This window comes from Anopheles merus, chromosome X (assembly GCF_017562075.2).
Source record: "Anopheles merus strain MAF chromosome X, AmerM5.1, whole genome shotgun sequence".
NCBI classification, from domain to species: Eukaryota; Metazoa; Arthropoda; class Insecta; order Diptera; family Culicidae; genus Anopheles; species Anopheles merus.
In genome coordinates, this window is record NC_054081.1 from 5708620 (window position 1) to 5736329 (window position 27710).

Here is a 27710-nt window from a genome sequence, read left to right on the forward strand (position 1 = left end):
TCTTCAGCGTGCCAAAATGAGCTGCTTAAGCAATTCAGGCTATTTGGGTATGCAGCTTCCTTATGCTACGGTGCCGGGGATTATTTTTCTTTGTGTTTTATTTTCAAGCAAGCGTCATCGATGAACAGGATTTGTTTTGTTTGTGTATATGTTTTTTTTTTAATCCTTAATATTCATGAATTATACAAAATGTCACACAATTTACTGTACAATCACAATCACTTCACTCAATATTCCTCCTTCAATTAACTTAACTAGCTTGGGCAGCAGCATCGAGATGATTGACGGCACCAGTCTTTGACACTTTAATAAGGGCCACCTCGTACCGATGTCATACATTGAAAAGCTATAACCCTACCCGCAAATTTCCGTTAAATGCCTTCTAATCGCCTTGTAATCGCCGGCGAATAGAAGGCGATCAGCAGTGCATTTAGCAGTAATTAAATGCCTTTGAAATATGTCAATGAAAAATTTCGCTTTTAATTTGAAATTTGAAATTGCAACTGTCAAAAGAAAACCTTACAAGCGTCTTCAGCACTGCACTGTTGTAGTGTTCCCAGATATGAGCGTGAGATTCGATAGCACGATTTACGTGTTATGTTCTCTTGCGTTAAGCTCTGAGCTATTTCACTTTATTAAGATGGTCTACATTATTCGGTTGTTAAAGACCAACTCATTGAAAGGTGATAATATATCAAACTCATTTCGATAACTAAAATAAAAGGAAAAATGAGATACATCCCAAGCGCCACAGATTAAGCTTAAACGACTGGAAAATTGAATATCCATAGAAAAAAAATGAAAGCTCCACAGCTTCATTGGTTTGATAAATAGATGGCGTATTACAACTCATCATTATATTGCTATCCTTTTCTTGCAATGTGTTTCGACAAGTTGCATTTTATTATGACCTATATAGCCTTCTAACTTTCTGAGCAAAAATCTATATAAATGGTCGTGTGGTTAGATACGTGGGTATCAACACCAATGACCATTGCTCAAATCTCACTTGCTTCAGTGCTGGTGGTTTCCGTTGGAGTTTAGTATTTAAACAATCGTATCGCCGTTCTAGTTCTAGCGATGCATAACTTCAATGCGAAACCATACAACAGTACAGAGGAAATGAGAAAGCTCTCCTCCAAGCGATGAAGCTTAACTGGTTGGGGTATCCCACCAACAGATAGCGCCACCAGCTTTTTTGCTATTTTTAGAATGCATGAGTCGTTTGGCGTCTGCTAAACGAAGTCTTTCTATATTCCGTTTAGGTAGAGAACTTGAGTCGTTTAGAAGCCGTTTAGTGGTCGTTTAGTGGATTTGTGGCACTTGGGATATTTCTCCCATCCTGATAATGAACGGTGAACATAGTGTAATTATTTTTTTTTAAAGGTATTATTTTAATTTCGCTTCACATAAATTTTGTTTAAAGTAATTATAGTAAGAAAAATTAATTTAAAAAGAAATAAACGCAGAAAAAAGATCATAAAAATCTGGATTTGAACACACGCTTTCTCGATTCGGAACCAAAAGCGTTATTACTGCTCTATTTGGCAGTTACATTGGTACAGGTGCAAATTCAGTACATAAACAAGCTAAGATGGCGGCAAGCTATCTGTTCTCCTTGAATCAAAAAGTTGAAAGATTTCGAAGAGAACCCGTTACAGCCGTGAAAGTTTCGGTTGAAATCTTTATTCGCCTTCTAAGGCGACTAAGGCCTTAAATGCCTTCTGAATGCCTTCAAAGCCGTTTAATGCTGGTAGGGAAAGTTCCACCAAGTTAGGTCCACATTCTTAAAAAGCCTTGAAGTGCCACCGTCAACCCTACAGATAGTACTAATAAGCCGCAAAATTCCAAAAAGTACCGTGTGCTTGTTAAAAAGCTTTATGGTTCCACCAAAGACCGTTTCATCTCTTAGGCCCGTGTCTGTGCTCCATTGGATGCGATTTTATCAGAAGGCATGTCAAAATTTTATATGGAAATTGACAGATAACGTCGAACGTGCGATTTCGTCGTACGGTGGAATCAATTTTTTTTATTTCGTCGGACGCCGCATCCGATGTTATCTGTCAAATTATTTGTGTGACGTTTCGAAGAAACAACCTCAAAAACCTAGTTAAACTATTAAAATTATCAAATCATAAATTAGTTTGATAAATAATAAAATCGCATGCGACGAAATACAGACAGGGCCCTGAAATGTGGTAATCGATGGCTTCACTGGCTGAATCTTTCGATTGATGCACAAAATAAGCTCATTTTGTGCTTTTTTTTTTAAATTTCAGTCATAGTTTGACGGAGAAGCCCTCCAAGAAGCGAAAGAGCGAAAGACTACGATTGTGGGAGCGACACAGGTTTGCTTCATGCACGTTGTCGCGCGTGTCGCACGCACGACCATTGCCAGACCGCGTGCTAACCGTGCATCGTTGTTTGCTGTGAGTCAAAATTTGCCGTCCGCAACGAGCACACGATAATACGTTTGCTACGAATGTTTTGAAGCACGTAAAGCTCGTGCAGTTAATTTTATTTGCTAGGTTAATGGAAGAGTGGCCCGCAGCACCGTGCTCACGTGCCCGCCCATCAACAGCCATCAACAACCGCCGACGTCGATCAACCTGCCCGGTGTGAAGAAGCAGGGGAGTTGCGTTTGCTGACAGACATCGCAGCAATCCGTGCCGACTAGGCCAGGCCAACCGCGGATGGCGAACGGTGACGCGGAGGGTGGCGGCGAGCCGGCGCCCCCGGCCGCAGACGAGCGGCCGGCCGACGCGCCGGACGAGGAGGCCGAGCGGGCCGAGCTGGCCGCGTTCGTGGCCGGGCTGCAGGAGCGCTACCAGCAGAAGGCGCTGGAGCGGCAGCAGAACCAGTCGCCGGACCGGCCCGCCGAGGAGGACTTCTTCCGGTACGACTCGAGCCTGAAGAAGAACACCGCGTTCGTGAAGCGGCTGAAGCAGTTCACCGCCCAGCAGCTGCCGTCGCTGATGCAGGACGTGTCCGGGCTGAACCTGACCAAGTACATCTCGGAGGTGAGCGCGGCCCTGGTCGAGGCGAAGCTGAAGATGAGCGACATCGGCGCGGTGCTGACGCTGTGCAACTATCTGCACCGGCACTACGCCGAGTTCGGGCCGACGCTGCTCGAGAACTGGCAGCGGCTGCTGCCGATCAAGCCGGGCGAGAAGGTGCCGAACCCGAGCAAGATGCGGGTCGACCTGCGCTTCTACGCCGAGCTGATCAGCGTCGGCATCTTTCCGAACAAGACCGGGCTGCCGCTGCTCGGCGCCTGCCTCACCGGGCTGATCGCGCAGGACAAGGAGGAGCACGTCAACCTGTCGATCGTGCTGTCCTTCTGCAAGCACTGCGGCGACGAGTACGCCGGGCTGGTGCCGAGCCGCATGACCGCACTGGCGAAGAAGTACGGCGTGCCGATGCCCGTCTCGCCCCTGCTGCCGCCCGACCGGCAGGGCAACCTGCGCAATCTGCTGCGCGACTACTACCAGTCGCTGGCGGAGCATTTGCGCACCGAGCACAAGCAGCTGCAGCTGGCGGAGAAGTCGCGCCGCAAGATGCTGCAGTCGAAGGGCGAGGTGACGGCGGAAAAGCGCGAACAGCTCGCCCAGCTGCAGGCGTCGTACGAGAAGCTGCACGCGTCGACCGGCACGCTCGCCGATCTGCTCGGCGAGCCGATGCCCGAGCTGGAGGAGCTGCTCGAGCCGGGCACGCCGGGCGGCATCGAGGGCGCGGTGCTGGACGGGCGGGCCGGCGAGGAGCTGCAGTTCGGCACTCTCGACCCGTGGCGGGACGAGGAGACGAAGTCGTTCTACGTCGATCTGCCCGACTTGCGCCAGTTTCTGCCCAACTACTGCGACAAAAGGCAACAGCAGCCGGCGGGACAGCAGCAGCAGCAGCAGCAGCAGCAGCAGCAGGGGAAGGGAAGTCAGACGGCGCAGCAGCAGCAGCAACAACAGCAGTCGGACAACGAGGAGGACAGTGAGGGGGCGCTCGATCCAGACATGAGTGCGGCCGGGCCGCCCATCACGGAGGAAACGCTCGACATGGAGCTGCCGGAGCTGTACGGCGATCTGGGCGAGCTCGAGTCGGCGGCCAGCTGCCTGCTCGAGGACGACGATGCCGCCTCGACCGCCGACCCGGGGGACGGGGGGACGGGGGCGGCCGGCAGTGGCGGAGCGGCCAGCGGCGGCACGCCGAGCAACCAGGGCAACCGGCGCTACTTCGAGCAGTTCGTGCAGAACCTGCAGAACTGCGTGAACCGCGAGCTGATCGACAACGCCGCGATCGACTTCCTGCTCAACCTGAACACCAAGAGCAAGCGGCGCCGGCTGGTGAAGGTGCTGTTCGGGGTGCAGCGGACCCGGCTCGACCTGCTGCCGATGTACGCGCGGTTCGTCGCGATCGTCGACCTGGTGTCGCCGGACGTCGCCCACGAGCTGTGCCAGATGCTCAAGATCGACTTCAAGTACCACCTGAAGAAGAAGGACCAGATCAACATCGAGACGAAGATCAAGGTGGTGCGGTACATCGGCGAGCTGGTCAAGTTCGGCATCTACAAGAAGCTGGAGGCGCTGTACTGTCTGCGCTGCCTGCTGCACAGCTTCCAGCACCACAACGTCGAGATGACGTGCGCGTTTCTGGAGGTGTGCGGCGTCTACCTGTACAACTGCCCGGACAGCCGGATGCGCACGAACGCGTTCCTCGAGCAGATGATGCGGCTGAAGATGAACACGACCATGCTCGACCGGCACGTGCAGCAGGTGGAGAACGTGTACTACCTGGTGAAGCGGCCGGAGGGGCTGCGGGTGGCGCGGAAGGAGCGCCCGCTGGTGCACACCTACGTCCGGCAGCTGATCTGCCGCGAGCTGGACAAGTCGAACGTGGACAAGATGATCAAGCTGCTGCGCCGGCTCGGCTGGGACGACGAGGGGACGTTCGCGTACGCCGTCCGGTGTCTGTCGCGGGCGTACAACATCCGCTACCATCTGATACGCAGCCTGGCCGACCTGCTGGCCGGGCTGCACTCCTACCAGGAGCGGGCGGTCCTGCACGTCATCGACACCGTGCTGGAGGACATCCGGGCCGGGCTGGAGATACACGACAACAAGCTGGCCCAGCGGCGGGTCGCGATGGTCAAGTATCTCGGCGAGCTGTACAACTACCAGCTGGTCGATGCGGACAACATCCTCAACACGCTCTACTCGATCATCTCGTTCGGCGTGACGCTGACGCACGACGGCCCACCGTCGCTGGTCGATCCGCCCGAGTCGCTGTTCCGGCTGAAGCTGGCCTGCGTGCTGCTCGACACGTGCGGCCAGTACTTTACGACGGGCGAAAACCGGCGCCGGCTCGACTACTTTCTCGTGTTTTTCCAGCAGTACTACTGGTACAAAAAGTCGCACCCATACTTTGCCGGCAGCACGACGGTACCGCCGGCCGGTGGGACCGCCCAGCAACCACCTGCCGGCAGCAGCAACAGCAACAGTGAGACGGGTGCGCCGCTGCCCGCCGTCTCCGGGCCGACGCGGCCGAGCGTGAAGGACCTCTTTCCGATCCTGATGGACCACATGTACCGGGAGTGCTTGAAGAGCCTGCGGCCGAAGCTGAAGCTGTACGGGAGCTTCGAGCAGGCGAAGGAGGCGGTCGAGGAGCTGCGCCAGAAGCTGCTGCCGGGCGACGCGCTCGAGCGGGCAGCGCAGGAGGGGTCGGCGGCCCAGCGCACGGTGAGCGACGCGCCCGACTCGTCCGACCGGGAGGAGACCTGCTCGCTGCAGTCGGACGACGGTACGGAGGACGACGCCCGGGCGCGGCCGGGCGAGGAGGAGGACGGGGCGGGCACGCCCTCGCCGGCGGCCGGCGGTGCGACCGACGGCGACGACGAGGAGGACGAGGAGGACGACGATGAGGACGACGACGAGGAGGACGACGAGGAGGAGGAAGAGGAGGAGGAGGAGGAGGAGGAGGACCGGGAGTACGATGAGGAGGACGAGCGGGCCCTGCAGGACGAGGAGCAGGAGGAGGAGGAGGAGGAGGAGGAGCGGCCGGTGGCGCAGAAGCAGCCGGAGGATCTCGAGTTCGAGCGCGAGTTCGAGCGGATGGCGGCCGAGTACTGCCAGCAGCGGGCGAAGGACGCGGCCAAGGTGAACCCGAAGCACGTGCCGATACCGATCACGTTCCGGAACGATACGAAGAAAACGTACGACCAGCTGCAGGTAGGCCTCGTTGGAAAATTGTATCGAAACACTATTGCAAATGTAATTAAACACCCTGTTTCACCATAGGAACCGACGAACGTGAAGCCGGACACCGTGCCGTTCGCGCTCATGATCAGGAGCAAGGGCAAGCAGCAGACGTACAGGAAGTTCGAAGCGCCCGAGGACAGCCCGCTCGCGCAGTACATACGCGAGCAGGAGCGCAAGCTGCAGGAGGAGAAGGACAGCGTCAAGCGGCTGACGCTCAACATCTCCGAGCGGCTGGAGGAGGAGGACTACCAGGAGTCGCTCAACCAGCCGACCCGGCTCGCCGACCCGCTGCGGATGCGGCCGCTCAAGCAGGCCAAGTTCAAGCACCCGAAGGGTGTGCCCGACATCGATGCGATCTTTCACTGAGCACGCGACAAGCACGCGGTGGAAAACAGGACCGGTTCGGTGGCCTTCCCGCGCCCCAAAAGGGGGGGGGGGGGGGGGGCCTAAAGGCACACACGTGACGGTAGGAGCGACCATGGCCCTTTGCCGGTGTGCAAGCAGGAGAAGGACGTACGTACGCATTCGTGTTGTGTGCTTGCGCCGGGAGAAGCAAAATTGTTAAAAAGCAAAAAACAAACAAACAAGCAAAACCCTCTCCCATTCGTTCGCAGTTTGCAGTCGAGAGTTTTGTTGAATGGGACACTGGGATGAGCTGAACGGTTGGCATGCAAAGTGTAAACCCCTTTTTGTGAATAAACTGGCCAGCCATGTTCGGTGCCGGTAGCACTGAACTGCCATGAGCACAGATTGAGAACAGAAAGAGAGAGATAGAGAAAGAAAGAGAGAGAGAGAGAGAGAGAGAGAGAGAGAGAGAGAGAGAGAGAGAGAGAGAGAGAGAGAGAGAGAGAGAGAGAGAGTTTGAAACGCTTCAGCTCCAACGAGCAATGCAACGGTCCGTTTGAACGTGTTCTGTGCCGGGGATGTATCGACTGAGATTTCATAAAAAAAAACAGCCAGTTTTGTTCGCTTACAATTTAAATAAGTTTCTTAAATTAGCTTACACTTAAAATAGTATTGCTTATCGGACACAGCATGTTAAGGCGCTAGTTTTGAATGCAATCACTTCAGCTCATTCTGCTCATTCATCTCGACTTTGTGGAGGGACGAAACGTTGTCAAGCAATAAATTGGCTATATAAAAGAATGCTTCAGCCTTATTCCTCGCGGTAAAATGAGCGTGTGTGTTCCACGCACGACCACAATGGAACTGTCAGAACAGGTGACAGCGCATCGAAACTTAGTGATGGGTGAAGATGGACTCCGATCCGACTCCGATAATTTTGGATTCGACTCCGTAAGGTAGGTCAGTCCAGCATTATCCGGAGACGTTCAGAGTTGTCCGAGGTCGGTTAGGAGCCGTCGGAGTCGGCCGGAGTTGGGAGTGCTTTGTATCGAAGGCCGACTCCCGACGATTCCGACCCCAAACAACTCTGGGCGACTGCGGACGCCTCCAGACGACTGTGAGTCTGCACAACTCCGGGCGACTCTGGACGACTCTGGGCGATTCCGAACGACTCCGAACAACTCCGGACCACTACAGACGATTCTGAACGACTCCGTGTGACTCCGGATAACTCCAGGCGACTCTGGACATCTGTGTACGACTCCGGGCGATTCCGAACGACTTCGAACGACTTCGACTCAGAACAACTCCGGGTGACTACGGGCGACTATAGACGACTACGGACGACTCCGGGCAACTCTGGGTGACTCCGGCCGATTCTAGACGACTCTGGGCGATTCCGAACGACTCCGAATGACTACGGACGACTCTGAATGACTGCAGACGACTACGGACGACTTCAGACGAATGTGAGTCCGATCGACTCTGGACGACTCCAAGTGACTCCAGGTACTCCTCGCGACTCCAACGACTCCGGACGACTGCCGACGACTCCGGGCGACTGCGGCGACCCCGGACGACTCCGACTCCGAACGCCTGATTCTGGACGACCTCGGGCGATTACGAACGACTCCGAACGACTCCAGGCGACTCCGAGCTGATGATATAATCGATTCCGATTCCGGAGCCGATTCCGGAGCCGATTCCGGAATTGATTCTAGAATTTCCCCGGGAGCCGATTTCGGAGTTGACACCGGAGCCGATTTTGGAGTTGGCTACAGAATCGCTATGGAATCGGAATCGATCTGGAAATCGCAATCTGTTCCGGAAACGTTATCAGAATTGACTTCAAAATTGGAATTAGCCTCGGAATGAGAATCAGTTCATGTATTAAAATAAGAAGTTTCAGAAGCGAAATCAGCCCGGGAATCTCCATGAGAATGGATTGTTTACAAAGAAATTTGGATTCTTCGCGGCTATCAATACGTAGCACCATTGGATCCAAAAGCTTATTCTTATGGAGATGCCGCAGCCGACTCTAATTTCGAAGTCGATTCTGATTTCGGAGCTGATCCAGAGCCGATTTCGGAAACTGATTCCGGACCTACTATTCGGAATCGAACCAGAAAACTCTGGACTCTTGACGATTACGAACGACTCCGGACGACTCCGACTCTGGGCAGAACTAGTCGGAATCGGACTAACTACAGCCGGAGTCGGATCCGAGTCGTGGGTGCGCTCCAAAGAGCACATCACTAAATCGAAACGCTTTCCCCCGTATTTCCAAGTGTTTACCGCAAGCGAAAGCTCCACAAGTGTCCGACGCTCAAGCACAACAACAATCAACAACCGAATCCTCCACCCTCCCTCCCCCTTTAGTGCCCAATTCGCCCACAAATCGATGGCCAACGTGCCGGACGGCGTGCCCCGCGTCCTGCTGCTGCTCAGTGGCAAGCGTAAATGTGGCAAGGATTTTCTCGCCGACGCGCTCCTGCAACGGTATACGCAAACGGCGCGCTCTTTCTCGCTTGGTCGCTTTTTAACCTTTTTTTTCTTTGCTCGCTTTTTCGGGCCAGGCTCGGCACGGACCGGGCCCAGATCGTCCGGATCTCGGAACCGATCAAGCGGCACTGGGCGGAAGCGATGGGCCTGGATTTGGCCGCGCTGCTCAGCGACGGTGCGTACAAGGAGCGGTACCGGCGGCAGATGATCGAGTGGAGCGACGGGCGCCGGCAGGAGGACTACGGTGTGTTTTGTCGCGCCGCCTGCGCCACCATCGACCGGCCGATCTGCATCGTGAGCGACGTGCGGCGCCGGACCGATGTGCGCTACTTCCGCGAGGCGTACGGGCCCGAGACCCGCCTGCGCACCGTGCGGATCGAGGCGAGCGAGCAGGTCCGGCACGGGCGCGGCTGGCAGTTTCAGGCGGGCGTCGACGACGTCCAATCGGAGTGCGATCTCGACGGGTACGCCGGGTGGGATTTGGTGCTGACGAACGAGCGCCCGGACGGGGTGGGCGAGCTGCTCGACCGGCTGGTGCAGCTGGTCGAATGCTGAGAACTGAGAGCACAAATACGTGGGCGGGGGAGGGTGTGGTTTAAACATAAGAAACATTTTTTTTATTTATTCCATTTATCTGTTAATCTGTTTTAAGGCGTTGGTGGGTAGGTGTTGGGTTTTTTTGTAATAAAATATTAAAAAAAGAAGTGCGCTATTTTTTTCTTTTTCTCCTAATTCCATCCTAAACTGAAAAAAGAACCCCTACGCATTTGAAAAATTAAAGGAAATCACATTCTATCAGGTAGCCCGGGTTAAAGAAAATCATCGCTACATGTGGCGAGCAAGTACAAACGAATTCAATTTAAATTTGAAAAAATAAAACCGGTGCTAAAGCATCTCGATAGTCGCTTTTGATTTAAAATGTTTGCGCAAACAACACGCCTCCCCGTGCGTACGAACGACAGAGTTCGGAAACGTGTTAGAATCGCTTTCAGAACTTATAAGAAAATACGTGCTAGTGCTGCTTCTGCTAATGCTGTGGGCAGTTCGGCGCTTTATATTATAAGTTAATGTATGTTTACCCCCCCCCCCCCCCCATCATCCCCTTCCTTCAGCACAGTACTAAGTTAATCCTATGTTTGAGACATGCGTACACTTTATTCTAAATCATACTTATTCTGTTTGCAAAAAAAAAATAATAAAAAATAAAAAATAATAAAAATTATTCACTTCCGTTCGGGGGGCATATCTTGTTCTTGTGTGTTCCGCTGCTCCTGTTGCCGTTGTACCGTATTTTTTTTTTTTTAGTTCAGCCTCTCCTGAGCCAGTACGCGTCTAGCGATAGTACTGGCTGGTGGATTGGCTCCACAGGGACGACGAGAGGGTGGAGGACGCGCTGGACGACGGTTGCTGCTGCGGCGAGGACGTTTGATGCCCGTACGGCGAGTAGCCGGTGCGGGACAGATGCTGCTGCACGGGCGACTGCTGGGGCACGCCGATCGACATGTGCATGTGCTGGTTCGCAGCTGCAATGAATGAACAAAAAAAAAAAAAGAAAAAGAAAAGGAACGTTAAATTTCAACGCAATGCAAATAGAAGGTCGCGCACGCTACCCGAATGGCTGGACGCGTACGAGCCGGAGCTGCCGTAGTAGTAGCCGTCGCCGAGCTCGCCCTGCCGCATCATGCCGGCCCGGGGCGAGTTGAGCTGCTCGCAGGAGTTTTTGCGCAGCGGCGCCACCCCGCCCGCGTTCACCTTCTCCGACAGCAGCTTGCTCATCGGCGACAGCTCCATCGGCTGGACCGGGACGGGCGGGTGGGCGACCGCCGGCGGTATGACCAGCGGCTGCACCGGTTGCTGGGCGGGCGGGGCCGCCGACGCCGCCGCCGCTGCCGCCGCGTGCCCCGCGTTCGTCACGTGCCGGTGGTTGATGTGGGCCTGCAGGTCCCGCTGCGACAGGTAGGTGCGCCGGCAGCCCGTGTTGCCGTACCGGGTGCCGCCGTGCGTGCACATGAACACCGTGCCGAGGCGGGTCTGCTCCACCCGCACCACCTTCTCCTTGCAGCGCGGGCACACCTTGAGCGTGTCGGAGCGGGCGCACCGCAGACAGAACACGTGCTTGCACGGTATCATGCGGCCGTAGATCAGGATCGGGTTGTCGCACTGGTCGCAGCAGTAGATCATCGGGTTGAGCACCTTCTCGCCGATCAGGTTCACCTTGTGGTTCCAGTTCAGCCGCAGCATCGGCTCGGGCGGCCCCCGGCTGATCGTGGTGAAGGTGGGCGCCTCCAGCTGGGAAATGTCCGCCTCCATGTCGATGATGAGCGGCGCGCTGGTCGGGGCGGGCAGCAGCGCACCGGGCTCCGGGTCCGGTTCGGCCGGTGCGGGCAGCACCTGGGGCGGCTGCGGCCCGCCCAGCTCCTTGATCGGCTCGTGCTCGACGCTGCGCCGCTTGCCGGACGGGGTCGGCGCTGGCTTTTCCGCCACCGCCGGCACGGCCCCATTCTCCTTCTCCGGCTCGGGGCTGGCCACCTCCTCCTCCTCGTCCGAGGAGATGACGCGCGTCGCCTTCTTGCCGCGGCCGCGGCCCCGCCCTCTGCCCCTACCGCGTGTGCCTCTGGTGCGGCCCCGGCCCCGGCCCGATCGCTTCGTACCGCTGCCACCGTCGTCTGAATCCATGATGTGCTTTTAGTGCGGTTTGTGGTTCACTCTCTCTCTCTCTTCCACTATTCGTCCGCGTATTGAACCGCCCACGATTGCTCTCTCTCTCTCTCGCTCTCCTTCCTCACTACCGACCTGGTTGCCACTACTTGCGATGCATGGTGTGGCGGATCCCGTATCCAAAGGTGTTCTTCTTCACCAAAATCAAACCACCTCACTCTGATCCTACGGAGCAAAAACAACAAAACGTAAACAAATTAGCCGCACACATGGCGGCGGGCGGTTCACCGCGGCTAGGCAGGCCACTTACCGACCGGTTGATTGCAGGGGCAAACGCTTTGCCGTTTCGGTGTCTGTCGCGTTTAATTCCGTGTTTATGTTTTTCTTTTGCTGTATGGTTGAGGGCATATAATTTCGTGACGCTTTTTTTTTCTTTCTTTCTTTCTTGCCAAGCTTTCTTCGGTGGTTACACGCACGCTCGAACCCTGCAGGAGCCGGGTTGGCTCACGGCGACCTGTTTGGCAGCTGTTGGCGGTGGTTGCGAAAAAGATGTAGGTTTGACATTTGTGAAACCCAACAGGATATACAGGGTTCGCCACCAAGGTCTGTAAATATTCGACAAAATCGGTTTGGTCATCTTGCGTTTGGTCGAGATTTGGCAGCAGCAAGCCCTAAAACAAAAATTCAAATATTTATTGTTACTAGAGGCATACATACTTTTCCGGTAACATTTATGCAGTTCGTGGAGCGCCGTTTATTCGTGCTGGTAAGCAATGACAGTGCAATACAAAGGTGACAATGTGTTCTGAGGAGGATATTTAAAAAAAACGGTTATCACAGAACATTAGGATTACAAAAACAATCTAATGCATGGCTATTTTAAAAAATTCTTTATTGAAAAACCATGTAGCTAATAACAACAGGGTAGTTTTTATTAAAACATAAGATACATTTTTTTAAATCAGTAATTAGCAATTTTCTTAGGCCGAAAATACACGGACCGGAATTTTCCAGCCACGGATATCCACCTGCTGAAAAAACTATGGATATGACAGCTCAAAAAAGTAGCTGTTGACAGTTTGTACATGGGTTTGACAGCAGGTGGACCGCGTAGTTGAATATTGAAGTACAGTGGAGCGCCGTTTATCTGGGCTCTTCGGGACTTGACCTCACCCGGATATGCGAATAACACGGATAATGAGTCAAAGAATATATTTAATCACAAATTCTTGATATTTGTGTGAAATTTATCTTATTTTTTTATACAAATAAGCAAGTTTTTATTAAATTAATGTTTTTCAATGAGAATATTTGAAATTTGAGATGAATTATAGTGGTTTTTGTTATGACAATGTACTCTGATAACCTTTTTTTTCTCAAATATCTTCCTGGTAACGCAATGTCACTTTTGTATTGAACTGTCATTTATCAACAGCACGGATAAACGGACAGCCGGATAAAAGGTACCCGGATAAACGTTGCTCCACTATATTACTGAAGTGTTGAAGCCCGCGATTTTTGAAGCATTAGGCCGCAAATACACGACGCGCGTTTCCGCGGGCGCGTTCAAACGCGTATAACAGTTCCGCAGAGATATCCAGCAAGAGCATCTCTGCGTATCCGCGGTAGCGCGTTCGAATGACATTTCATTTCTATGGCTGGATTGTTATACGCGCGTCGTGTATTTGTGGCCTTATTCAAATATCCGGGCAACGTCCAGTCCCGATGAGCCCGGATAAACAGCGTTCCATTACTGTTTCGTTCAAAAGTTACATGCCTCGAAAATCGCGGGCTATGATGTTTTTTCGCTTGCCAGTGGCAGGGTTAACCTTTAAGTTGGCAACCGGATACCCGGGTATTTTTTTCAACTTCGAACTGCAATAACTTTTGATTCATTGCTTTTATTGACCTGAAATTTTTCGTAGCCTCCCAACTTTTAAGTTATGATTTTTTGGTGCAAAAGTTGTAATTTTAAACAGCCTGTAAGTATTTTATTTTGATTTTTTTAAACTTTACGTGGTAAACCCGGGTTGGCAACCAGCATACCCGGGTATTCCATACATTTTGTGTGGAGAATGACGTTTCTCTTCTTCCTCTTTTCGTATTGTGCTTATTTTCGAGTCAAATTCAAGCGATTCCAAATTTCAATTTGACCGTTATTTTTATAATAAAATGAAAAAACCTAATGAATAAATGAAATAGAAGAGAATATGTGGTCGGCATTACTTGCTTACAGCATTAAAATATAGAAAGCATTGTTTACCTATGAAAAGCGTTAATTTTTTGCATCAAAACGAGTGGAACACCCGGGTATGCCGGTTGCCAACTTACGTGTGTAAATCTGGTTGCCAACTCTACGGTTAATATGGGCCCGTGACCCACCATCACTGACCTCACCTGCCACTGTTGACGGTGCGAAGCAATGTAAACAGCATTGACAGCTCGCTGCGCCTGTCAGTGCGAAAGCGATTTACCCGCTGTTTACATTTTGGTGGAATTGTGGTTTTGTTTACAACGCGGTGGCTGTGTTGTACAACTTTTTTTTCACATTTTTATTTTAAATTAGACGTTAAAATTGTGAATTAAAATTGGAGAATGATTAAAATTAATGCAAAAAAGGTTAGATTTAAAAAAAAACTACCCTAAAAGTGCAAATGATTCGAATGCCTGGTGCGAGACGCTGGCAGTAACTTATAGGTTATGTCGGCGGCAGTGAAGTGTTGGGGCGATCAGCTGGCGAGGCACATCCACCGTCCGGCACATCCTGTCCTTGTTTCTGGTCCACTTCAGCGCGAGGTAATTGCCCTAACCACTGACCTCACGGCAGTTTTGTCTAGAAAATGTCTCCCCCAGATCCCAAACAACTTCACTACCATTGCCCTACGATGCGATATGTACTATTTACTAAAACGACACTACGCACTAAACTAGCTTAAATGTTGAATGTTGATTTTAAACCGCGGTTTACTCTATCAGCCCTAGTGTAAGGAACGTTTTGCAGCCTCCCCCCCTTTTCCCCGCCCACTCACAGTCCACAAGGCACCACGCTCTACGGCTGAAAAACGGTGGACGTGGTGCTTTCGCGCACCGAGGTGTAGCGGACCGGCGCGGAGGTAAAGCCGAGCCCCTGGGCCGCCAGCCGGCGCTTGAGACACACGATCACCAGCCCGATGATGATGCCGAGCCCGACGACGATGCCGACCGACAGCAGCGAGAGAAAGATGGCGCCCGGGCGCAGGAAGGCCGGCTTCTCGTACATCGGCCCGGCCGGGCCCTCCTCCGGCTGGTCGCACACGTCGATGTAGTACAGGTCGACCAGGTGCATCGCGGCCAGCAAGTGGGGCGTTTCGCAGCGCGTATCGTCCTCGTCCTCGTAGTCCGAGTGGGAGAAGAAGTGGATGTAGCGGAGCACCTTCTGCAGCGCACAGTCGCAGTGCCACGGGTTCTCGTGCAGCAGCAGTATCTCGAGCACGTTCAGGTAGGCGGCGGGCGGCAGGGCCACACTGCCGTTCGGTGGGTGCAGATGCTTCAGCATCGACTGCGACAGGTCGAGCTGCGAAATAGAATAGTTTTTAGAGTGATTGTTTGCAGGTTAGGTTGGAGGAGCAAGCGTACCTCGCGCAGATCGGTCAGATGGTGCAGTATGGTCATGTCGAACACCTCCAGCGGCGTGTTGTTGCGCGCGAGCAGCGTGCGCAGCATGCGCACGTGCGCAAACGAGTCCACCTCGACGGTGTGCAGCAACGGCATGCTGCTCACGTTCAGCTCAAACAGATAGTCGAGTGCTGCCACACAGAGAAGAAGAGAACACGCTCAAATTGGTCCACCAAAAAAAAAAAAAAAAAATGCCCACACCAGGTTTGCTACTCACGCTGGGCGAAGCTCAGCACCTCGATCGGGTTTTCCGCCAGATTGAGCGTGTGCAGCGCGGCGAGCGGATAGAGCGCCTCCGGTACCGCGCCCAGCCGGTTGCCCCGCAGGTCGAGCTCGTGGAGCGACCGCATCCCGCCGAACACGCTCTCGTCCAGCTCGGTCAGCTCGGCGTACGACAGGTCGAGATGCTCCAGGTTGACGAGCTGGGCGAGGGCGCGCGCCGTACCGCCCGCCAGCTTGCCGAGCGGGTTGCGGGCAAGGGACAGCTCCCGCAGGCTCACGATGTGCTCGAACGCGTCCTCCTCCAGGTGGCCGATCGCGTTCGCGCCCAGATCGAGCTCGTCCAGCTGCAGCAGCAGCGCGCTGTCCTCGCCGACGTACTGGCCGCGGAACACCGCCGCCGTAAGCGCATCGCCCGTCAGCCGGTTGTGGCTGAGGTCGACCCGCAGCACGTTGGCGGTGTCGAGGAACAGCCCGCCCGCCACGCTGGCCAGGTTGCAGTGGCGGCAGCTGAACACCAGCGTCGTGTTGGTCGCGGGCAGCTGCTCCAGCCGGGTGAGGTTGTTCCCGGACAGCGACAGGACGATCTCGCGCTCCGGCTCGGCAGTGTCGAACCGGGCCGGCCAGCCCCCGATCATGTGCGTCAGCCCCTTGCGCGAGCAGTCCAGCAGGTCGTACCCGTGCACCGCCCTGGTCCGGTTCGCGATCACGCACGCGCACCTGTCGCAGAGCGTCGCCGCGTCCTCGTACTGCTCCGGCGCGACCGCACCGAAGCTCGCCAGCAATATTATTATCTGCCGGGGGGGGGGGTGGGGTTGATAGAAAAAGATACAAGCATTAACCACACACACACACACAGACGCGGAAAGGTGACTTACGATTCTTGATGCTCTCATCGTATGTGCTCCCTCGGGCGCGATGCAAACCAATACTACTGCCGTGGTTGCCGCTGGCAGTGCTATTTAAACGCGGAGCACATAAACCCTTCGCTTCACCATGGTTTGCAGCACCTGTGTCCCCTATTGCTTCCCCATCGCTCACCCTCCAAACAGTTCCGCTGGTATCAGATGCATGAGCTGGCCTCCGGGAATGCTCTTATCGCGCAGCCGACGCTGCATTTATCTTATCGCGCTCGCGCTCGCCCATGCTCGGCCGTTTCGGGCATCGATTCGCCGGGGAAGGCAGCCCCGGGGCGAAGTGTGCGTTTCGTCTCTTGCGCCGGAACAAATCGGGCAACATGATATTTTGCGCACACCAACCGCATGCTCGCTCGTACGCGTTACACATGTGCACAGTGGGCAGTTCGCCTGGCGCTGCTCCACTGTCGTTGGGGCTGTTGTGCGTTGCGTGCGTGTGTAAGAACAAATAGGACCGCAGGTTCTGGGAGCGTGCGAATGGGAGCCTTCCTTGCAGTGCGATACAGTGCTCGGCTCCCAGTGGCACCGTAATTAGCTAAGGGTTTGGGTGTTTGTTTTATGCAACGGCTGGAACGAATCTGCTACACGACATTCATTTAGCTAAGCCAACTATTCGACCAAGGCATGCTGCAGCATGCTTGTGGCATAATGTTGTCCTGCAGGTTCGCTAAAACTGGGCACTGGGCGTTCTGGTGCTGCTGCTGCTTTCGTTCTGGTTCAAACGCAGTCTCGGAACCAATGTGCTACATGACTTTTTGCTACCAACCAACTTCATTGCACATGCTAGCATAGAACTTTGCCGCGCTCGCAGTGCGATAAAAACCTGGGCGACAATATATTTTTGTTCGTTTGATGTAATGTCTAGAACAACGTGCGTGCAGCATTCAGCATATTCCATGTTCGATAACACGCTCGATCGTCGCCTGCCAGCCCTCGTTGGTCGTGCATTAGGGACGGTTTTTGTGTATGTGTTTGTTCTTTTTGGGGAACCAATTGCTACATGCTATTTGCACAGCAATATGCTACCGTACGATCCACATGCCGGTATGTTTGGTGTTGTGCAGAGTGCGTTCTGAACGGTTCTGAAAAATGCACTTATTGTGGGAGCTAGTTGCAGTTAGAGCGCGGTGCACATGCTGCCTGATGCTGGCTTTGCTGAGCGATGGTGCGTGTGTGTATACGTTTTTATTAGGAAAAGTGTGGAACATATTTGCTACATGACTTTTATGGCTTTGTTTTTTTTTTGCTCAGCCCTATCATAGTTTACTTTTAGGCAGCATGGCTCGCAAGAGTTGCGTGTGTTGTATGTGCAGCCTGGAACCGATATTGCTGCGCGATTTTTTTTTTTTTTTTTTTGCAAAAGAATGAGAACTTATTAAGAGCATGACCGTCTGGAGGTGCCAACGGAAGCAGTGTGAATGTTTCGTCTTACGAAATTATAACGGTTTTTGGAACAACGCTCGAACACATACAGATGCCTATTCCAGTCCTAGAACTGATACTAAACTCATACCGCTACTGAAAGTGACTTCAAACCCATTCACAGGTGCTGGAATTGTTTAAACCGTTCGTTCTTATAAGAAAACATATGCAATACTGGATTTTTGTGTAACTACCGCAACGCAAAAACCATGTGCGACAAATGGATTTACGTCGTTCGTCATAACGTGCCTGTATCCATACAGGTCCTGGAACTGGTATAAAGCCCACAACGGTCCGGGAACTGAACCTGAACTCGTACTGGTGCAGCATTTGATCTAGAACTTATACACATGCTGGAATCGATGCTGGCACTTAAACTGATACTGAAGAAATACCGGACCTGGCATTGAACCCATATCGGTCCTAGAACTTATATTGTATTTATACCGGTCCAGGCACTGGTATTGAACCTATTTCGGTCTTGAGACATAACGGTCCAGTAACTGATCCTGTACTCATACTGGTTCTGGATCAAATATAGCTTCTATAGCGGTTGTGGAACTGATATCGGTGCAGGACCAGTTCCAGTGTTGGATGTTATCCCGAACTTATAGTGGAACTGATTCTGAATTCATAAAGGTGCAGAATTTGATCTCGAACCTATACAGGAGCTGGAACTGATCCTGAGTCCATACCGGTCCTGGAACTGATATAGGTTCAGGAAATCATTACGGATCTGGAACTGATATTTAACCTATATCTGTTCTGGAATTGTTATTTAACCTAAACCGAACTTATAGTGGAACTCATTCTGAACTCTTTAAGGTGCGGGAATTGATCTCAAACCTATACAGGTGCTAGAACTGATGATGGGTCCATACCGATCCAGGAGCTGATATTGAATCCATATCTGTCCTGGAACTATTACTGAACCTAAACCGGTCCTGGAACTGATTCCGAACCCGTATCGGTCTTGGAACTGATCCTCTACTCGTATTGGTGCTGGAACTAATATAGAACCCATACCGGTTCCAAAACTGATCCTGAACCTATATAGATCCTGGAACTGATCCTGAACTCGTAAAGGCGCGGGAACTGATCCGGAACTCATAAAGGTGCGGGAATTGATCTCGAACCTGTACAGGTGAAGGAACTGGTGCTGAAACCATACCGGTCCTGGAAACGATATTGAACTCATAACGGTCTGATCTAATTAGTGATGGGTAAAGTAAGCAAAAATCCGGAGTCGACTTTGATCCGACTCCGATAAATTTGGAATCGACTCCGGAAGGTAGGTCCGCGCTGCATTATCCGGAGTCGTCCGGAGTCGTTCGGAGTCGTGCGGAGTCGTCCGGAGTAGGTCTTCGACACAAAGTCCTATATACGAAGTGCCTCAAAACGACTCCGAACGGATCCAGACGACTTTGGACGACTCCGAACGACTCCGAACGACTCTGGACGACTTTGGGTGGCTCTGGCCGACTCCGGGCGAATCTAGTGATTCCATTTTGATGGTGTCGGAGTCTGACTAATAATAATCGGAGTCGGATCGGAGTCGTGGGTTGCGCTCCGGAGAGCACATAGCTAGATCTAATATTGATCTGATTCAGAACTTATAACGGACCTGGAACTTATATTGCACCCATATCTGTCCTGGAAATGTTAAACCCATACCGGTCTTGGAACTGATATTGCATTCATACCGGTACTGTAACTGATCCCGAATCCATAATAGACCAGGAACAGATCCTGTACCAGTAGCAGCGCTGGAACTAATATAGATCTCATATCGTTAGAGGAAATGATCCTGAACCTATGCCAGTCCTGGGTCGGATCTCGAACTCATAGTGGTCCTGGAACAGATCCTGAACTCATACAGTTGTGGGAATTGATATTGAATCCATACCGGTTCTGGAAATAATACCGAACCCATAACGCTCTGATCTGATATAAATCTGATTCTGAACTGATACGGGCGATGTAACTGACATAGATTCCATATCTGATCCAGAATTGTTCCTAAACCTATACCAGCCCAGTATCTGATACTGTATCCTTACTGTTGCTGGAATTGATACAGAACCCAAATCGAACGTGGAACTAATACCCCAAACCCGACCCTGGAACGCTGAACATGACGCTTCCTGAACCTGCCACTGCTCTCCATTGTATTCCGCTCGTGGAACTGTATCTGCACCTGTCCCGGAACCTGTGGAACGCAATCTTCTCTACTCAGGAAAACAATGTTACCGCATATATCCGATAGAACCACAACAAAACGCACTTTTACCCGCAAATATGCCCATGCTTTATTGTTCAGCTGGAATATCGCTCTGGGGATACAATTTCGCTTTTATCTTGCGGAGCACAAGCTCACCTACCAAGCGCTAGAAGTAAGATAACGAACTTGTTTGTCGGATATGCTGCGCTATATTTTCAATCACTTTGCCCCTCTTTATGTGCATCTGGTGCATGACGTACGCGCACACAGTCCTGTCCCCGAGGCGCCGGGACGTTGTGGAGCGCATGCTTAGAGAAGCGTGTCTGTGTGTGCGTGTGAGTCTGGCGGTGTAACAAAAAGAAAGAAAAAATGCAGTCCGACAGTCAGTTACTTTTCAGGCCCATTGGCCACGACGTGGCCGGAAGCGTTTACTCCCTGCTGAACAAAAAAAAAAAAAGGATCCCTCCCCCCCCCCCCCCCACACTACATGATGTCGACGTCCGGGTCGGAGTACTCCTCGAAGCCGGCACAGCTCGGGACGCCCGAGTAGTAATGGTCGACGGCGGTCACCTCCAGCTGCAGCCCGCCGGTACACTCGATGCGGAAGCCGTTCAGCACGTCCAGCTGGCGGGGCGCCCTGTACGCGTACGTCTCGAACCTGCTCCCGTTGATGGCGAACCGGAACTCCTGCTCCGCCAGCCCGATCGCCAGCTTGAACTGCTGGTCGATGATGAAGGGGAAGCCGCCGGACCGTTCCTCCTGCCGGAAGCTGCGGGGGTGAAAAAAAAAAAAAAGGATCCAGAAAATCACAGCACTGTTCCTCTCCCGTGGGGCGATGCGGGGCGACTCACTCGAGCGCGTCGGACGCGTGCGAATTCCGCACGACCACGTAGTGCGGATCGAAGCGGGGATTGAAGTGCAGTGCCTGCCGCTTGCTGCCGTTCTCGTTGAACTTCAGGATGAAGCCGCCGCGCGGATTGCCGTACGGGATGGCGGTCAGGATGATGATGTGGCCTGTTGGTTGGTGTGGTTTAAGAAACGTTTGCTGTTTGATTGCAGGTGGCACGCAGGTGCTCCAATAGGAGCCGGAGCTAACCTACCGGGCAGGAACGGTTTCGGGACGTCGTTGGAGAAGTAGTAGGCGGTACCGTCGTCGCCCTGCAGCGCCGGATACGGCACCGGAAACGACTGCCGATGGTCGACGGACAGCACCTGGTGCACGTCGCGCGTGATCGCGATCGCCTTGATGTCGGCGAGCGGCCCCCGGATCGGGTACGTCCCGACCGGGGTGCCGCCGAGCGCAACGTGGAACTGCTGGTCGCCCACCAGCACGTACAGCGTGAACACCTTGCCGGGCACGAGCCGCTGCAGCACCTTGGCGGTGGCCCCCTCCTCAGCCGGCACGTCGTCGGCCGCCGGCTGCCACTGGCCGCCGAGCCGGGCCGTGCGCACGATCCGCTGGCCCTCGTACCGCACCGACAGGTGCAGCAGCGCGTCCGCGTCGGCCGTTTTGTCCGTCTGAAAGCCTACCTCGACCCTGTCAGGTGTGTTTGATCGTGGTGTTAGTGGGGCGCCGTTTAGTGTTTGCGTGCGTGCTGCGGGCTTTCAACCTTACCTTTCCGCGTCGTCCATCGATTTGGCCCGCACGTGAAAGATGTGGCCGGTGGCGACCGGGCAGCTCAGCGTACCGGCGAACGTCGTCAGCATGGTCGTGGCGTGTCAGGTCGTCCGGCTCGGCTCGACGGATGGTGAGTAACTGACGAGACAGAAGTTGCAGTTGGTGCTGCGCACAGGGAGACACACTGCTTATCGCAACAGTCGATAGCTATCTCCGTGCGCTTGATGGATGACGTACACCACCGGAACGTAGATGGTATTTGCGGTAGAACACATACACCCATCGGGGCGTACACACTACCACACCCAGCGGTGCGCTGAGGATTTACCTTTTTGCAAAACATATGCTTTGAGCCTTTCAGCTTTTTGATAAGCGGACGCGGAACGCCGACCTGGAATGCACACCTGGACTCTGGACCCCGGGGAGAGGGAGAGGGGAGGTAATTGTGGGTTTTGGGGGTTTGCACTGGGGGGGGGGGGGGATGGGAAACTGTGCACACGATATTCCAAACTTTCCGAGCAAACCCCCTGCGTATGTAAATGGCATCCGTTTTCCATATGCGAGTGATATGTCTGAGTGAGGTCCGGAGGCGGGCTCCCGCGCAGCACAATTTTGAACCCACGTTTAGAAGATAAGCTAAACCCAGCGCCACCCCTCCCCGCACAGCCTAACTGAACCATTTACTCTCCAAAGGCGAAACCATTCCCGGCCATCAGTTCTTTACCTTTCCCTCGCTCAACTCGATACCGTCCTCGATGGATGGTACGATGCGGGTGTACAATGCGACCCTCTGGATCCGGCTGGAGCTGAAGCTGAAGCCGAAGAGCAAGGCGAACAAGGGGAGTGGCAGTATGGCCGGCACGGACAGCCACTGGAACATCCACGGCGGCAACAAGGTGCTCGTGCTGTGGGTGTTTCGCATCATCAACGGATCCAAGCCGGCGGAAACGATGAGCAAGGAGGAGGTGGGTAACGATGGTTGGGCGTTTCGTGGTGGTACTAGAGATCATATTCTAGATGGAGCTTTGCATATAAGAATGAGGTTAAAATTTGAAGGACATACTATAATAAGGATTTTCGGGCGGGAATGGAAAGGAAGGCAAATAGAGCCCTGGATAAACAAATGACAATCCTGGTTACTCCAGACTTTCAAAGACGTCATTTTTAGCTGAAGCAACAAGCACTAAGAAGGTTATGCAACTTACGACCAAAGGAGAGCACATCTAGTAGGAGATAGAGGCATTCAATGGGAAGAATGCATCCAGACAAGTTGGGAATGAGCGATAATCCGTCCAAGAAGATGCTGGGATGTATAGTTTAATGTCGTCTGTATACAGGGTTTTTTTCTGGTGTGGTGGGGCACTTCCTAGATTCTTTCTTAAGGAATGTAAACTGTTGGGAAATTGAATCTACGGGATTCCGTAGGCTGATCCGGGTCACTGCGAATTCCTATTGGAATTAGGCAAACAGTATGCTATAGACCCTAATTTTCATCTCGTAAAGTTAATTTCCCGGAAGAAAGAGTCAATAAAGTGTCCCAAAACTATGAGATCCACTGAAACAATCTGTCGGAGGTGCAGGACATATCAGCAAGAATGATGATACAATCCTTTGTGAGTATAATGAGCAGTACAGGACATAGTGGTCTTCTCTGGGGCACACCTGATAGGTTCAAAAAAAAAAAAAAAGATCCTATCCAAATCTACCAAAATTCTTGACTATGCGCTGACCATCATCCAATATGGATGTGGACCGATGTAGGTAGAAATAGGAACGCAGGATCGGATAAATGATAATACGTAACACGTATACGCTGCTCCAAAATAAGATCTTACGGAGTAATTAATGTTTTCCCTATCGCAGGAGTTCTCGAAGCACACGGAAATGATAGCGAAGCACACGATCCCGCTCGAAACCGGGCTCGGCTGGCAGCAGATCGATCTGACCAACGCGGTCCGCCAGTGGCACGGCGAGAAGCGCAACGACAGCCTGAAGCTGTTCGTCGACTGTTCCGGCTGCGGCAACAAGATCCGGGTGCACATCTTCGAGCACGCGGCCAACCACCACCATCTGGCGCACCTCGCCCGGGTCGGGCTGTACGGCAGCAGCCGGAAGCAGAAGCCGGTGCTGATGATGGACGGTGCGCCCCGGTCAGTGGTGAAGGCGAAGCATCCGAAGAGCCAGGAGCGCAAGGTCGCGTACGGCGAGGGCACGGACGACGACTACAACCGGCCGCACCTGTTCGTCAGCCTGGCGACGACGCAGGTCCGCCGGTTGCGGCGCCGCGCCCTCGACTGTACAGGGGCGCCGAACGAGCAGTGCTGCAAGCAAAAGTTCTACGTCGACTTTAAGGCGCTCAAGTGGGACGACTGGATTATAAGACCGCACGGGTACTACGCGAACTACTGCAAGGGCAGCTGCCATCTGGCGGACCGGTTCAGCTCCGAGTACCATTACGTGATCGACCAGTACCGGCGGCAGGGCGGCGCCGGGAACCGGGGGCTCGGCAAGATGCATCACAAGGCGGGCGGCGGGGGCGGTGGGGGAGCGGGCGGGGGCGCTGGATTGGCCGGGATTCATCAGTGCTGTGCGCCGGTCAAGTACTCGCCCATGTCGCTGATCTTTTACGGACCGGACGGGCGCATCATCAAGCAGGATCTGGCGAAGATGATCGTGGAGGAGTGCGGCTGCCCGTGAAGTGGGCGGAGGCGTATCTCGCTAGAGATTAGCAGCAGCAGGTTTTTTTTCTTTCTTTTTTTAATGAGAGCTTACGATAAAGCAATACACAATAAACTTATGGATAAAGCCACGCATCGGCCGGCTAAGTAAGGATTGAAGCTGGAAGTTTTTCTTTCTCAGGGACTTACTAGGGTGACGGAGTCTGTCGGTATTCGAGATAGGAAATTCAGATTCAGTCTTCAATGCATCTGAATGCATCTTCAAAGAGATTCAATGAATTTGTATATCAAATTCAATGATTTATGAATCTCTGCGGATTTCTACATCTGCAGATGCTTATGAATCTTCATAGATAGATGAATCCCTGAAGATCAAACTCGCTAAACTCACTTTCCAAACTCGCTAAACTCACTTTTCAAACTCAATAAACTCACTTTTCAAACTCAAAAAGCTCACTTTTAAAACTCAATAAACTCACTTTTTCAAACTCCATACACTCAAAAATTCACTTTTTCAAACTTCATACACTCAAAAAACTCACTTTTTCAAACTCCATACACTCAAAAAACTAACTTTTTCAAACTCCATACACTCAACCCAAATAGCCAGCTCGTACTTTATAGCTGATTTAGGGCTGTTTAACGAAAAATTGTTCCGATGTCGTACTTTGTGGCTGATTAAGAGATAGACGGTACTTTGCGGAACTATGGAGCTTTTTAACAGGCACATCCCAAGTGCCACAAATCCACTAAACGACCACTAAACGGCTTCTAAACGACTCAAGTTCTCTACCTAAACGGAATATAAAAAGACTTCGTTTAGCAGACGGCAAACGACTCATGCATTCTAAAAATAGCGAAAAAGCTGGTGGCGCTCTCTGTTGGTGGGATACCCCAACCAGTTGAGCTTCATCGCTTGGAGGAGAGCTTTCTCATTTCCTCTGTACTGTTGTATGGTTTCACATTGTAGTTATGCATCGCTAGAACTAGAACGGCGATACAATTGTTTAAATACTAAACTCCAATGGAAACCATCAGCACTGAAACAAGTGAGATTTGAGTAATGGTCGTTGGTGTTGATACCCACGTATTTGACCACAGGACCATTCATATAGATTTTTGCTCGGAAAGTTAGAAGGCTATATAGGTCATGATAAGATGAAACTTGCCGAAACACATTGCAAGAAAAGGATAGCAATATAATAATCAGTTTTAATACGCCATCTATAGATCAAACCAATGAAGCTGTGGAGCTTTCATTTTTTTTCTATGGATATTCAATCTTCCAGTCGTTTAAGCTTAATCTGTGGCGCTTGGGATGGTACTCTTTGGAACTTTGCGGCTGATTAGCACTATGTGTAGGGTTCATGGTGGAACTTGAAGGCTTCCCAAGCGCCACAGATTAAGCTTAAACGACTGGAAAATTGAATATCCATAGAAAAAAAATGAAAGCTCCACAGCTTCATTGGTTTGATCAATAGATGGCGTATTACAACTCATCATTATATTGCTATCCTTTTCTTGCAATGTATTTCGACAAGTTGCATTTTATTATGACCTATATAGCCTTCTAACTTTCTGAGCAAAAATCTATATAAATGGTCGTGTGGTCAGATACGTGGGTATCAACACCAACGACCATTACTCAAATCTCACTTGCTTCAGTACTGGTGGTTTCCGTTGGAGTTTAGTATTTAAACAATCGTATCGCCGCTCTAGTTCTAGCGATGCATAACTTCAATGCGAAACCATACAACAGTACAGAGGAAATGAGAAAGCTCTCCTCCAAGCGATGAAGCTCAACTGGTTGGGGTATCCCACCAACAGAGAGCGCCACCAGCTTTTTTGCTATTTTTAGAATGAATGAGTCGTTTGCCGTCTGCTAAACGAAGTCTTTCTATATTCCGTTTAGGTAGAGAACTTGAGTCGTTTAGAAGCCGTTTAGTGGTCGTTTAGTGGATTTGTGGCACTTGGGTTGTTAAGAAAGCGTACCGAACTTGGTGGAACTTTATAGCTTTTTAATGCATGACATCGGTACGAGATGGCTCTTGTCAAAGTGTCAAAGACGGACGCCGGCAATAATCTCATTGCTGCTGCACAAGTTAGATTCGTTAATTGAAGAATTAATATTGAGTGAAGTGATTGTGAATTATCAGTAAATTGTGTGACATTTTGTGTAATTCATCAATACAAAAATTTAAAAATATACACATGTGTTTAAACGAAACAAATCTTGTTGTTTATTTCATCGATGACGCTTGCTTGAAAATAAAACACAAAGAAAAATAATCCCTGGCATCGTGGCATAAGGAAGCTGCTTAGGCGCTGTTTGAAAGACCCACATAGAACTTTGATGCTGTTTATCTACTGCAAAAGGCGAATTAGAGCAGCGATCTTTAGCGTGCCAAAATGAGCTGCTTAAGCAATTCTGGCTATTTGGGTTCGTTAACGAATTATCCCCGAAAAGACCAGCGAAAACCAGCGTGGTCGGGAGCTTGGGTGAAACCGCTTAAAAGCCAGAAATTTTAGAATTTTCTGCACGAATCATATCAAATAAATGATAAAGTGTATAAAAATACTAAATTAAATAAAAAACTAAGGGTAATCAACAGTATTTTAGCCAAAAAACGTGAAATTCGGCTTACGCGGATATTCGAGTTACGCGGATTCGTCGCCCTACCAGCATTAAACGGCTTTGAAGGCATTCAGAAGGCATTTAAGGCCTTAGTCGCCTTAGAAGGCGAATAAAGATTTCAACCGAAACTTTCACGGCTGAAACAGGATCTCTTCGAAATCTTTCAACTTTTTGATTCAACGAGAGCAGATAACTTGCCGCCATCTTAGCTTGTTTATATACTGATTTTGCACCCTCACTAATGTAACTGCCAACAAGGGTAGTGACAACGCTTTTAGTTCCGAACCGAGAAAGCGTGTGTTCAAATCCTAATTTTTATTATCTTTTTTCTGTGTTTATTTCTTTTTAAATTAATATTTTCTTGCTATAATTAGAACAAATCAAATTTATGTGAAGCGAAATTTTAAAAACACCTTTTTAAAAAACATAATAATGACTATGTTTACCCTTCATAATCAGGATGGGAGAAAAATGTATCTCATTTCTCCTTTTACTAGAGTTATCGAAATAAGTTTGATATATTAATACCTTTCAACGGGTTGGTCTTTAACAACCGAATAATGCAGACCATATTTAATAAAGTGAAATAGCTCAGA

At 51.5% G+C, this 27710-nt stretch overlaps 6 protein-coding genes across 7 annotated transcripts; 3 read left to right on the forward strand and 3 right to left on the reverse strand.

The window, feature by feature from the left end:
- Positions 1–2388: 2388 nt before the first annotated feature.
- Positions 2389–6989, forward strand: LOC121593346 (regulator of nonsense transcripts 2). Its single transcript, XM_041915618.1, has 2 exons — positions 2389–6215; positions 6285–6989. Exons 1-2 carry the CDS (start codon positions 2694–2696, stop codon positions 6609–6611), a joined length of 3849 nt encoding a protein of 1282 aa, XP_041771552.1. The 5' UTR covers positions 2389–2693; the 3' UTR covers positions 6612–6989.
- A 1872-nt stretch (positions 6990–8861) lies between these two features.
- On the forward strand, positions 8862–9796 carry LOC121591399 (probable phosphomevalonate kinase). The gene is made up of 2 exons (XM_041911864.1): positions 8862–9089; positions 9167–9796. Exons 1-2 carry the CDS (start codon positions 8992–8994, stop codon positions 9645–9647), a joined length of 579 nt encoding a protein of 192 aa, XP_041767798.1. The 5' UTR covers positions 8862–8991; the 3' UTR covers positions 9648–9796.
- A 427-nt stretch (positions 9797–10223) lies between these two features.
- Positions 10224–12279, reverse strand: LOC121597048 (E3 ubiquitin-protein ligase Hakai). The gene is made up of 3 exons (XM_041922517.1): positions 12061–12279; positions 10703–11975; positions 10224–10615 (listed from the first exon to the last, which is right to left on the reverse strand). Exons 2-3 carry the CDS (start codon positions 11766–11768, stop codon positions 10425–10427), a joined length of 1257 nt encoding a protein of 418 aa, XP_041778451.1. The 5' UTR covers positions 11769–11975; positions 12061–12279; the 3' UTR covers positions 10224–10424.
- Positions 12280–14274: 1995 nt separating this feature from the next.
- On the reverse strand, positions 14275–16692 carry LOC121596883 (chondroadherin-like). The gene is made up of 4 exons (XM_041922238.1): positions 16502–16692; positions 15622–16417; positions 15366–15535; positions 14275–15303 (listed from the first exon to the last, which is right to left on the reverse strand). The coding sequence occupies exons 1-4, from the start codon at positions 16517–16519 to the stop codon at positions 14800–14802; spliced, it is 1488 nt and encodes a 495-aa protein (XP_041778172.1). The 5' UTR covers positions 16520–16692; the 3' UTR covers positions 14275–14799.
- A 3938-nt stretch (positions 16693–20630) lies between these two features.
- Positions 20631–21815, reverse strand: LOC121589509. The gene is made up of 4 exons (XM_041908481.1): positions 21807–21815; positions 21280–21709; positions 21035–21197; positions 20631–20952 (listed from the first exon to the last, which is right to left on the reverse strand). Exons 1-4 carry the CDS (start codon positions 21813–21815, stop codon positions 20667–20669), a joined length of 888 nt encoding a protein of 295 aa, XP_041764415.1. The 3' UTR covers positions 20631–20666.
- LOC121594528 (inhibin beta chain) lies at positions 21670–24633 on the forward strand. 2 transcript variants are annotated; one of them, XM_041917885.1, is made up of 3 exons: positions 21670–21931; positions 22495–22766; positions 23665–24633. In XM_041917885.1, the coding sequence occupies exons 1-3, from the start codon at positions 21838–21840 to the stop codon at positions 24496–24498; spliced, it is 1200 nt and encodes a 399-aa protein (XP_041773819.1). In that variant the 5' UTR covers positions 21670–21837; the 3' UTR covers positions 24499–24633. The 2 variants fall into 2 exon arrangements, with proteins under 2 accessions (XP_041773819.1, XP_041773830.1); XM_041917896.1 differs by having other exon boundaries at positions 21894–22240.
- Positions 24634–27710: the final 3077 nt, after the last annotated feature.

Bases quoted from the DNA above. Each gene is read 5' to 3' on its own strand.
- LOC121593346 (XM_041915618.1), top strand. From the start codon at position 2,694: ATGGCGAACGGTGACGCGGAGGGTGGCGGCGAGCCGGCGCCCCCGGCC. The intron at 6,216-6,284 runs GTAGGCCTCGTT...GTTTCACCATAG, and splicing joins AAACGTACGACCAGCTGCAG to GAACCGACGAACGTGAAGCC.
- LOC121591399 (XM_041911864.1), top strand. From the start codon at position 8,992: ATGGCCAACGTGCCGGACGGCGTGCCCCGCGTCCTGCTGCTGCTCAGT. The intron at 9,090-9,166 runs GTATACGCAAAC...TTTTCGGGCCAG, and splicing joins GCCGACGCGCTCCTGCAACG to GCTCGGCACGGACCGGGCCC.
- LOC121597048 (XM_041922517.1), bottom strand. From the start codon at position 11,768: ATGGATTCAGACGACGGTGGCAGCGGTACGAAGCGATCGGGCCGGGGC. The intron at 10,616-10,702 runs GTAGCGTGCGCG...CATTCATTGCAG, and splicing joins GTACGCGTCCAGCCATTCGG to CTGCGAACCAGCACATGCAC.
- LOC121596883 (XM_041922238.1), bottom strand. The intron at 15,536-15,621 runs GTGAGTAGCAAA...TCTGTGTGGCAG, and splicing joins GGTGCTGAGCTTCGCCCAGC to CACTCGACTATCTGTTTGAG. The intron at 15,304-15,365 runs GTACGCTTGCTC...TCTATTTCGCAG, and splicing joins ATCTGACCGATCTGCGCGAG to CTCGACCTGTCGCAGTCGAT.
- LOC121589509 (XM_041908481.1), bottom strand. The intron at 21,198-21,279 runs GTTAGCTCCGGC...ACCAACCAACAG, and splicing joins AAACCGTTCCTGCCCGGTAG to GCCACATCATCATCCTGACC. The intron at 20,953-21,034 runs GTGAGTCGCCCC...TCACCCCCGCAG, and splicing joins CACGCGTCCGACGCGCTCGA to CTTCCGGCAGGAGGAACGGT.
- LOC121594528 (XM_041917885.1), top strand. From the start codon at position 21,838: ATGTGGCCGGTGGCGACCGGGCAGCTCAGCGTACCGGCGAACGTCGTC. The intron at 21,932-22,494 runs GTGAGTAACTGA...TACTCTCCAAAG, and splicing joins CCGGCTCGGCTCGACGGATG to GCGAAACCATTCCCGGCCAT. The intron at 22,767-23,664 runs GTGGGTAACGAT...TCCCTATCGCAG, and splicing joins AAACGATGAGCAAGGAGGAG to GAGTTCTCGAAGCACACGGA.